Source organism: Trichomycterus rosablanca, chromosome 27, assembly GCF_030014385.1.
Source record: "Trichomycterus rosablanca isolate fTriRos1 chromosome 27, fTriRos1.hap1, whole genome shotgun sequence".
NCBI lineage: Eukaryota > Metazoa > Chordata > Actinopteri > Siluriformes > Trichomycteridae > Trichomycterus > Trichomycterus rosablanca.
This window is the reverse complement of record NC_086014.1, coordinates 4,661,252-4,673,568: the sequence shown is the minus strand read 5'-3', so window position 1 is coordinate 4,673,568 and position 12,317 is coordinate 4,661,252. Positions and strand designations below refer to the sequence as shown.

At 39.6% G+C, this 12,317-nt stretch overlaps 1 protein-coding gene across 1 annotated transcript in view; it reads right to left on the bottom strand.

Moving 5' to 3' along the window:
• Positions 1-12,317, bottom strand: part of LOC134303844 (low-density lipoprotein receptor-related protein 1B-like) — a 142,217-nt gene that overhangs the window by 93,993 nt on the left and 35,907 nt on the right. The window contains exons 15-18 of the mRNA XM_062989295.1: positions 11,601-11,726; positions 3,686-3,802; positions 2,634-2,714; positions 2,084-2,242 (exon numbers count right to left, since the gene is read on the bottom strand). Coding sequence (XP_062845365.1) covers positions 2,084-2,242; positions 2,634-2,714; positions 3,686-3,802; positions 11,601-11,726 — 483 coding nt within the window. The remainder of the gene's footprint in view (positions 1-2,083; positions 2,243-2,633; positions 2,715-3,685; positions 3,803-11,600; positions 11,727-12,317) is intronic.

The window sequence follows — 12,317 nt, the reverse complement described above, 5'->3', positions numbered from 1 at the left end:
ACTGTCCGTCGGGAGCTCCACAGGGTCAATATACACGGCCGGGCTGCTATAGCCAAACCTTTGGTCACTCGTGCCGATGCCAAACGTCGGTTTCAATGGTGCAAGGAGCGCAAATCTTGGGCTGTGGACAATGTGAAACATGTATTGTTCTCTGATGAGTCCACCTTTACTGTTTTCCCCACATCCGGGAGAGTTACGGTGTGGAGAAGCCCCAAAGAAGCGTACCACCCAGACTGTTGCATGCCCAGAGTGAAGCATGGGGGTGGATCAGTGATGGTTTGGGCTGCCATATCATGGCATTCCCTTGGCCCAATACTTGTGCTAGATGGGCGCGGACTACCACTGCCAAGGACTACCGAACCATTCTGGAGGACCATGTGCATCCAATGGTTCAAACATTGTATCCTGAAGGCGGTGCCGTGTATCAGGATGACAATGCACCAATACACACAGCAAGACTGGTGAAAGATTGGTTTGATGAACATGAAAGTGAAGTTGAACATCTCCCATGGCCTGCACAGTCACCAGATCTAAATATTATTGAGCCACTTTGGGGTGTTTTGGAGAAGCGAGTCAGGAAACGTTTTCCTCCACCAGCATCACGTAGTGACCTGGCCACTATCCTGCAAGAAGAATGGCTTAAAATCCCTCTGACCACTGTGCAGGACTTGTATATGTCAGCCTACACCATACTAATAAATTATTGTGGTCTAAAACCAGGTGTTTCAGTTTCATTGTCCAACCCCTGTAGATGGGTATAGATATATGGATATAGATGGATATAGATATATGGATATAGATGGATATAGATATATGGGTATAGATGGATATAGATATATGGGTATAGATGGATATAGATATATGGATATAGATGGATATAGATATATGGATATAGATGGATATAGATATATGGATATAGATGGATATAGATATATGGATATAGATGGATATAGATATATGGGTATAGATGGATATAGATATATGGGTATAGATGGATATAGATATATGGGTATAGATGGATATAGATATATGGATATAGATGGATATAGATATATGGATATAGATGGATATAGATATATGGGTATAGATGGATATAAATATATGGATATAGATGGATATAGATATATGGATATAGATGGATATAGATATATGGGTATAGATGGATATAGATATATGGATATAGATGGATATAGATATATGGATATAGATGGATATAGATATATGGATATAGATGAATATAGATATATCGATATAGATGAATATAAATATATGGATATAGATGGATATAGATATATGAGTATAGATGGATATAGATATATGGATATAGATGCATATAGATATATGGGTATAGATGAATATAGATATATCGATATAGATGAATATAGATATATGGATATACTGTAGATATATGGATATAGATGCATATAGATATATGGGTATAGATGAATATAGATATATGGATATAGATGAATATAAATATATGGATATAGATGCATATAGATATATGGGTATAGATGAATATAGATATATGAGTATAGATGGATATAGATATATGGATATAGATGAATATAGATATATGGGTATAGATGAATATAGATATATCAATATAGATGAATATAAATATATGGATATAGATGCATATAGATATATGGGTATAGATGAATATAGATATATGGATATAGATGAATATAGATAGATGAATATAGATAGATAGATAGATAGATAGATAGATAGATAGATAGATAGATAGATAGATAGATAGATAGATAGATAGATAGATATGGTACTCATCCATTATTCATTGATTATTTTATTAGCTACACCTAACATACAGATTAATTTTGTGGATATACAATTACTGATGGTAGCCCATCTGTTACTCTGCACCCCAACAAATGTTGTTTGGCTAACATAGTAATGACACTGTAGTGTGTGTTGTTCTGGTATGAGTGCATCAGGTGCAGCAGTGTATCTTTAAGCTTTCTGAACACTTTATCACTGACAATAATGAGACTGAAGCTAGTTTCATTTTCATCTTTATTGTGTATGTGTGTGTGTGTGTGTGTGTGTGTGTGTGCTTTACCTCCACACGTTGTGTTTTCATCACTCTTATCTCCACAGTCATCGTCTCCATCACACACCCAGTGCTCTGGTACACACTTTCCATTGAAGCACTGAAACTGCCCCAGTGAACACACACGCACACACTCCACTTCATCACTACCATCAGCACAGTCATCCTCTATAGAAAAAAAATGTTCATAAATTATAATACATTGTTATAAGACTTTTTTGCACACCTAATATCCAGAAAAAATGCTTTTACTAAACAAACTAATTTAAAAACATCGTCTTAGCTTTTCTAAACTGTTCTTAGATCATGGCAGAGCGTTTCTGCAGGAACTTTAAAGAGGCAGCTCTCTCGGCTTTCATGATAAGGTTTAAGATAAGTGAAATTAATATTCTACGGGGAAGCCTGACATCAAGCACGGCTGTGTTCAATAAGCTAAACTGACGTACCAATTACTTCTGAAGGATTGGTTGACTGGGGGACCAAAGTGACAATTACGTTCACACCGCTGCAGCTATAGAGAACGAGCCAGAAACATAGACAGTCAGGAAATCAAACTGACCTGAATCACAGCGCCATTTGGCGTTGATGCATCTTCCATTAGAGCAGCTGAACTGGGTGAGAGGAGAACACGAGGGGAAATCTGGATGACAGCACAAATACAGATAGTCAACAACAAAAAAACAGCACAGGTGATTTCAGATGGTTGTAGCAATGATAACAATATGCAGTAAACATCCTTAAAAAGGGCCTCATAGATTTAAGTCATATGTGAGAATGAGTAGATCAATTCACTACACATATAGGTAAGGCCCTACCTAATTCACAGCTGTGAAAATCACGCCCATGACTGTGTTTAGTGATTTAACGATATTTATTCGTGTAGCGTTCAAGTGCCTCAAGTTTACTGGTTAATTTGCACTATGAGACGATCTTAGCAATCCTACGGCAATTCAGTTAGCAATCGCTTAGTCAAAATGTCCGCAATGTTGAAGTCTAAAGCAGCTAAAAACACAAATCCCGAACAATTCTGTGGACGCAAAGGAGGGTGTCAAATACGCGAAATGTTCTAGGTTTACATTCAACCGTTAAGGTAGCTGTGCTGTTTATTGTAGCTTCCATTTAACAAACAACATTTGATCAACATTTGATCAACATTTGCCAAAGTTATGGGCAATTTTTCAGAGGTCCCATTTTGACTCGGTGTGTAAAGCAGTGGGTGGAATTTGGGGGTATAGCTTAAGAATATCAGCAATACACAGTCATCTTCAGAAATGATTGAAATGTGTGGTGAGCATTGAAACTAAAACTTAGTATCACTGCATTGAAAAAATAAAACCTCGAAGCCTAAGCTTCTTCACTTCATTCCAAATTATTCCTATCTCACGCTGCTCGGAATAAAAGCATAGCACTCTCATGAAGAAACAGTATATAGAATTTTAAATGATATTTTCTCTAATAAAGCCTGTGTGAAGTAAAAGTTATTTATGCATCACTCACCTGTCTGACTGCACACTGGGTAGAAAAAAATCTCTTAAAAATGAAACAGGGAAGACAGTAGGATATCAAATTAATAACCCGTTGTTGGATAAAGATCATGAACAAAAGACTTACTGCATGATGAAGGCTCGTCTGATGCATCACCGCAGTCATCGTCACGATCACAGCGCCAACTGTCTGGGATGCATCGGCCGTTTTGGCAAGAGAATTGTCCGTGCTGGCACGTCTGAGCTGAAAACAATACAATTATTGAACTATAAAACAATCATAGTAAACTAAACTCATCAGTAATCTGTAAAACACTGTTTTCTCAGATAGTATTTGTTCATGAAAGAATAAAAATGTCTTTAATTAATGTTTTAAATTAATTGAGTTATAATGATTTCTGCATACAGCAACCTAAATGATTAATTTGGTAATTCAATTAATCTTCAAACTTACAAGGTTTCTTCAAATAGTCATATTTATGCATTTTCTCCTATTTTCTCCTAATTTAGTGTAGTCAATTTGTCTCCTGCTGCTGGGGGATCCCTGACTGCAGTCGAGGTGGGTATATTGCTGCTCACGCCTCCTCCGACCCACACGCAGCTGTTCTGCGGAACCCTTTTTCACCCATGCACTCTGCACAGGCGCCTCTCTATCTGCTGATCAGGGTCCTTACAGAGCGTATGAAGACCCCACCCACATGACCCAGCTGACCGGTGGCTTGGTCTTGGTGGTTCTTGGATTACAGTGTATCACAAAAGTGAGTACACCCCTCACATTTCTGCAAATATTTCATTATATCTTTTCATGGGACAACACTATAGACATGAAACTTGGATATAACTTAGAGTAGTCAGTGTACAACTTGTATAGCAGTGTAGATTTACTGTCTTCTGAAAATAACTCAACACACAGCCATTAATGTCTAAATACCTGGCAACATAAGTGAGTACACCCCACAGTGAACATGTCCAAATTGTGCCCAAATGTGTCGTTGCCCCTCCCTGGTGTCATGTGTCAAGGTCCCAGGTGTAAATGAGGGGCAGGGCTGTTAAATTTGGTGTTTTGGGTACAATTCTCTCATACTGGCCACTGGATATTCAACATGGCACCTCATGGCAAAGAACACTCTGAGGATGTGAGAAATAGAATTGTTGCTCTCCACAAAGATGGCCTGGGCTATAAGAAGATTGCTAACACCCTGAAACTGAGCTACAGCATGGTGGCCAAGGTCATACAGCGGTTTTCCAGGACAGGTTCCACTCGGAACAGGCTTCGCCAGGGTCGACCAAAGAAGTTGAGTCCACGTGTTCGGCGTCATATCCAGAGGTTGGCTTTAAAAAATAGACACATGAGTGCTGCCAGCATTGCTGCAGAGGTTGAAGACGTGGGAGGTCAGCCTGTCAGTGCTCAGACCATACGCCGCACACTGCATCAACTCGGTCTGCATGGTCGTCACCCCAGAAGGAAGCTGACGCACAAGAAAGCCCGCAAACAGTTTGCTGAAGACAAGCAGTCCAAGAACATGGATTACTGGAATGCCCTGTGGTCTGACGAGACCAAGATAAAGCATCATGGTCTTGGGCTGCATGAGTGTTGCTGGCACTGGGGAGCTGCAGTTCATTGAGGGAAACATGAATTCCAACATGTACTGTGACATTCTGAAACAGAGCATGATCCCCTGCCTTCGAAAACTGGGCCTCATGGCAGTTTTCCAACAGGATTACGACCCCAAACACAACCTCCAAGATGACAACTGCCTTGCTGAGGAAGCTGAAGGTAAAGGTGATGCACTAAACCCAATTGAGCACCTGTGGCGCATCCTCAAGTGGAAGGTGGAGGAGTTCAAGGTGTCTAACATCCACCAGCTCCGTGATGTCATCATGGAGGAGTGGAAGAGGATTCCAGTAGCAACCTGTGCAGCTCTGGTGAATTCCATGCCCAGGAGGGTTAAGGCAGTGCTGGATAATAATGGTGGTCACACAAAATATTGACACTTTGGGCACAATTTGGACATGTTCACTGTGGGGTGTACTCACTTATGTTGCCAGCCATTTAGACATTAATGGCTGTGTGTTGAGTTATTTTCAGAAGACAGTAAATCTACACTGCTATACAAGTTGTACACTGACTACTCTAACTTATATCCAAGTTTTATTTCTATAGTGTTGTCCCATGAAAAGATATAATAAAATATTTGCAGAAATGTGAGGGGTGTACTCACTTTTGTGATACACTGTATACCTGCCCATCTGAACAATTCCTTTTAGCATCATTCGACAGTTTGGGTTTCCTTCCTGACCATGAAAAAATCAACACTGTTCTATGAGCTTTTTAGGTTCAGTCAAGCTAGTCAGTACAGTTTGGACCCTACAGCTTTAACTCAAATGTGTAAAACCCCCAAACTTTCATAAAAATGCCCTTCAAAAATGCATGTCTAACACTACATTTCACAGGGAAAACGTCTGCAAACACTGAATCCTTTCAGCAGTGAAATTAAGCAGGCGTAACTCTCTAAGCCACAAGTAATAAAATAACTGCAGCAAGTAAAAAAAACCGAGTAAACAAGATTGTCATTAATGATGTTTACAATTCTTAGCACATTGTTTGCATGAAACATTCCATTAAAAGATAAAAACTGGAAGAAAGAGTCTCTCCAGCTTTATAGCGCTGAACAGACGGTAATATTGAATGAATATTAATCAATAATATCTGACATCATTATACAACCTTTATGTTCAAATAAAAGAATGTCCTGCCCTTTGAGCCCTATTAAAATTTTATAGAATTTCTTAGAGCTCGGAAGTTCTTGTAACTTCATGTCGGGTTTATTAATGAGTGCAATCGTTAATACATTTTCATTATTCATGAGGCCTTTGTGTATGTGAATTGTGTACAAATTGTCATGGTTTTGCAGTTTCTCACACTACATTATTATTCAGCGTTTTCTGTTATTACTTTAGCCCTGGCATCTACTGTAGCTTCTGTAAGTTTTGTCTCAGCTTAAGGTTTTGTTTTAATATGCTGTATGTTTAAATGAGTTTAATTTTCTGCCATGACTAGAATGAAAACCAAATACAGACAATCACTGTGTGATTTAGTTCACTCATTGGGCCATTTTATACCAATCAAGTGTCATTTGAAGGCCACAGTCTGAGTATTGTGACTGACCATGTGCCAAAGCCAGTCAGTTCAAACTGCTTCAATGACTATGACTGGTTCAATGACTGGTTTAGGGTCCTTTTAATGGCTTTTTCAGTCAAGAAATGTAAATTAAATAGAGCACATTTGAAAGAGAATTATTTATTATGATTTTAATGTCATGTTTTACACTCTTTGATTACATTCATGACAGGAATGGTAGTTACACACTCATGGACAATTTTGTATCTCTAATTCACCTCACTTGCACGTCTTTGGACTGTGGGAGGAAACCGGAGCTCTCAGGGGAAACCCACGTAGACACGGGGAGAACATGCAAACTCCACACAGAGAAGACCCGGACCGCCCCACCTGGGGATCGAACCCAGGACCTTCTTGCTGTGAGGCGACAGTGCTACCCACGGAGCCACCGTGCCGCCCTAAATGGTCAACCAGAAGGTTAGAAAAAAAAAAGTTCTGACTAAAGAAAGTGATAAAGTCACTGGTTTCCAAAAACAAGTAAACACTAAATATCAATGACTTTGTACTGTATTGTAAATTAGGTTTATGTCTATGAGCTTTGATTTGATGTTGCCAGGTGAGTGACCACCCAAAAACAAGGACATGTATAAGAGGAGACTGCTGACAACCACTAACGATGCGGATACAGCTTATTAGGAGGAAATCAGCTGCTGAACTGGCCACTACTCGCTATCCTATAACAATATTTCCTCATTTAAATTTGCATAAGAGAGTAAAATGTGCACTTAGATTAAATATGCATTATTTGTTATCATATCATAAACACGTCTAAAACGCTAAGCAGTTACCGTGATTTAAAATTCCATTTGGAAAATTGCCAACATATAAACAGAGTCAGTGGACAGTGTGATGAATTTGGGGACATTTAGAGGACTTTCAGACCCTCATTTAGTGTGCACCCAGAAGATCCAATCAACTGTATGCACATTACAGCAGTCGGGAGCATGTAGGAGGAATCGGGAGGTATAGGGAGGTGTGATATGAAAGAAAGTGCCATGCTGAGTGAGAATGCCCTTGATTTAGAACAAACACACACTTTGGTCCTTTGTGTCATCGCTCGTGGCTCACACTGAGCTCAGAACTGGTGGAAAGGCGTGGGCATACAGAAGCTGCATGGCAAATGGTACGTTTTACACTAGGTCTGAACACGTCCTATCATCTTCTGTTCACTTTCTCCTGTAAGGGTCATGGAGGCAGAAGACTGAGAAGATCAGCTCCAGGTGTTTCCAAGCCAGCGGTGAGATCTAATTCTGTCAGTGCGTCCTGGGTCTGCCCTGTGGTCTCTGTCTAGTGGACCATGAGAAGGTGCGACGGCTCTGCTGTGAGGTTCTGAATGGCTGAGCATCCTATCCTATTATTGCGCTCTCTCAGTCTCACAGCTCATGATCATATGTGAGCATATGGACATAAACTGACTGGTACACACAAAGAAAAACAGGCATATGCAAACTGAATGTGAGCAGTATGTAAAAATAAAAGTGAAATAAAAATAACAGTAGTCGTGTTTTTCTTAGTGAGGATCAGGTTCTTTAAAATAAACTATTTATCTGTACTGTGCACTATTCATCTTCAAATCAATATTGTGGCTCGGTGGGTAACACTGTTGCCTCAGCAAGAAGGACCTGGGTTTGTTTTCCAGGCGGAGCAGTCTTCATGGATTTCCTCCAGGAGCTCCGGTTTCCTCCCACAGTCCAAAGACGTCCAAGTGAGGTGAACTGGAGATACAAAATTGTCCATGACTGTGTTTGGCATTAAACTTGTGACCTGATGAATCTTGTATAATGAGTAACTACTGTTTCTGTCATGAATGTAACCAAAGTGTGTAAAACATGACGTTAAAATACTAATAAATAGATAAACAAATTAATATTGACCAGCTAATCAATATTACAGCTAATACCTGTAGCTAAAAAGCATCTCCAAATCACCATATTACCACCAGTACATTCTACATTAAGGATGGTGATAGCTGACGGATGTGCCTTGCTATTTAGAGTCACACATACTGCTTAGAATTCAAGGTAAATGTTTAACTTGATTCTCAACAGACCACAAAACCTTTTACCTGTAACGTTAGTCTTGCAATGTGCCAAATGACCTATTTGATTGATGAATCAATTACCTCTGAGTACTGGATATAATTTTAAAAATACAACACAAGGTACGTAGAAATTGTGTAAAGCTTTGGGAATCCATTGAGTTTAAAGTCATTAGAAAGATCAAGAATTGTCATTAGAAGTTACCAGCTAAACACAGTTTCAGTCTTGAAACCTTGTGCCAACACAATCTAAGATTATTATGGATCTAGTTTTGGGGTCTTTTACAGGGGGTTAACATTTGGGGCCACTTTATTTTCTTCATTTTAAACCACTTCAGTCTTTGATTGGAACAGTGTGCTTATCAAACCATCATGTATTTAACTTATTGCTTAAAAACATCACCATGATTCTACCAACACCAACTGTTCTGCCTGATATGCATTAATGCCACAAGACTTCTGTCACTTTGTATGGAAAGTGCCATGTTCACTATACAGATCATCTAATCGCCATCACAAGCCTCTAGTCGACAGGCGGTTGACGACAGGGGTGGAGGTGGGAGCTGATGCCCCCAAAAGAGCCTCCATGGCTGTTACCTTCCTTTTACTTTCAGATATGTAGTTATAATTATAATGTATTTCTGACATGTAGCTTCACACCTACCTGGAGCTAAAACCTGTGGGCTAAAAGGTGCCATGACACCAAAGTCATTTCTGCTGGATTGTTAAATGTCATAGGAATATGTGGTGAATGCACCCATAACAAAGATCATGCTAAAAATAAAAGCTAACTAAGCTTTATTTCATTACTGACTGAACTCTCATACAAAAGTGAGTCTTAGTTGAATCTAATTTCAGTCATGGTTTCTACCTGGTCAATGATGCCCTAGTTTTGCTCATTAGGGAGTTTGGAGTTGCTTTAAGGCAACGTTTACTGTAAAAAATGCTATAACAAATAAATGTAACTTTTTACCATGAAAAGTCTACAGTGGATGTGTCCCAAATGACACTTTTGTACACTGTATTCACTACATAGGCAACATATTCACATCACACGTTTATTGTGGATGTGTCCCAAACGACATATTCTATTCACTACATAGGCAACATAATCACATCACATGTTTACTGTGGATGTGTCCCAAACGACACACTGTATTCACTACATAGGCAACATAATCACATCACACGTTTATTGTGGATGTGTCCCAAATGACACATTGTATTCACTATATAGAACACATAAACACATCAAACATTTATTGTGGCTGTGTCCCAAACGAAACTTTTGTACACTGTATTCACTACATTCTATTTACTACATAGGCCACACAATCACATCACACGTTTATTGTGGATGTGTCCCAAACGACACATTCTATTCACTACATAGGTCACATAATCACATCACATGTTTACTGTGGATGTGTCCCAAACGACACATTCTATTCACTACATAGGTCACATAATCACATCCCACGATTGTTGTGGATGTGTCCCAAACGACACATTCGATTCACTAAACACCTGCTATTTACTATACAGGCCACACCCCCACTCCGAAAACACAGTGCATTATTACTAAACTCTGTAGTGTGGTGCATTGTGGGACTTCCTGAGTGCACTTTACATGCTCTACATATTTCCAACACAAGGGGCTCTTCAAACAGAATATGAAATAAACTGGAGGTGCCTTCTAAAGAAAAGGAGCTATAATAAAAATAGTAAATGAGGAACAAGGCCACCAGTACTTGAATCGTCCAAAAATGAGTGTAAGTGCGCATACACACACACACACACACACACACACACAAAAATAGAGAGGCTTAAAGCTGGTGATGTGAAACCGATTTTGTGTCCCTGTTGGCCGTGTGTGATGAATTACGCTGGCAAGCATGAAGCTATTTTACACTCAGGACTGCACCAACAGGGGAAATTATACCAAAATTTCAGAACCTCTTTCTCACTCGCTTTCTCTCTCTGTTTCAGTGCTGGATCATCTTCATTTAGGACAAGGCTTTTGAGCTGTGATGCACAGGTGGAGGTGGAAAAAGGAAAGTAAATTAATGTTTAACCCAACAAAATGTCCCACAGTTAAGCATGGTGGTGGTAGTTAAGCATGGTGGTAGTAGTAAAAAAAACCAGCAATGATAACAGGGTGGCACAATGGCTCAGTGGATAGCACTGTCGGGTTTCCTCCGGGAGCTCTGATTTCCTCACACATTCAAAATGCCCTATAGGTGAGTGTGTGTGTGTGTGTGTGTGTATGTGTATGCTCTGCAATAGACCGGCGCCCCGTCCAGGGTGTTACTGTGTGCCTTGTGCCCACTGAAAATCTGACCCTGTCCCTGATTGGATAAGCGGTTAAGACAGTGAGTGAGTGAGAGAGTGAGAATATGATAACATTCTGTGCCAATGCTACTGCGTTTCTAAACATGTCTCGTACTGTCTTCAAAAGACGATTAAAGACCCACCTCTTTACTAAGCACTTAGGCTGAGCAATAACATGCATTTATTAACCGTCTATAGCATCTTCTCATCATTTAAAAAAAAGATTTGTATCCTTGGACTGTTGTTTACTTAAACTAGAGTAGGGAAATGTTTACTGTGGACGCACTTCTGTAAGAAACTGACTTTTTTAGCTCTCTATACAGGCAGAGTTTGCTGTTCAACAGAATTCCAGAGTCACTCCTGTTCATTTATGTCTGTCAGTCTTAAGACTTTGACCATCTGAATGTAAACTGAAACTGTATGCAATGCCCATATCTAGAGTTCCTTCTATATATGAATCAGTTGTAAACTCAGTTGAGGAATGTAATCTACCTGAGCAGGTGAGGTCTGCCTCGTCTTCATTGTTCCCACAGTCGTCGGCTCCGTCACAAAGCCACTTTTTAGGAATGCACCGGCTTTTATGACACTTGAACTGATCAGGAGGGCAGGTGCGATTCACTAAGGACACATACATCATTTATAGTTGTTTCAATTTTATAATAAATTATTGTAACGTGTGTATTAAGAAATGTAAAAAGATTTTAAACATGGCACACAGCTGGGAGCCAGCTCTTGAAGTTGTTTCCTGTTGAATGGATGGTACTATATCCTCCTCTGATTGAACGTCCCCACACTGGGCAACAGAATTCATCCCTCCATGAAGGATGTGTGTCCCCTAACTCTGGCCCCCTGGCAAAAAAAAAAGGGGACCAGACTAAAAGCGATTAAAACCCGACATCCGGATGAGTTTAATCCTCCTGGACCCACAGTACTCCTGTGTTGTGTTGCCTGTTATGTCGCAATTCAATAATATATACCAACATAGTTCACAGTCAGTCTGGAGACTGAATGGAACTAAATGTTCTTTATAGTTGTCATATTTACTGTTAACAAGTGCAGAGTTTGATTGTGTTATGTTGCACATGTAGGACCTTATTTGACTCTACAGTTTAATTTTTAAATGTCAGGCATGGATAGTAATGGTTAACTTGGTACCTAAATCTCAACAGTGCTTAATTTTCTACTAAAATCTCCCATTTCCAGGTGATG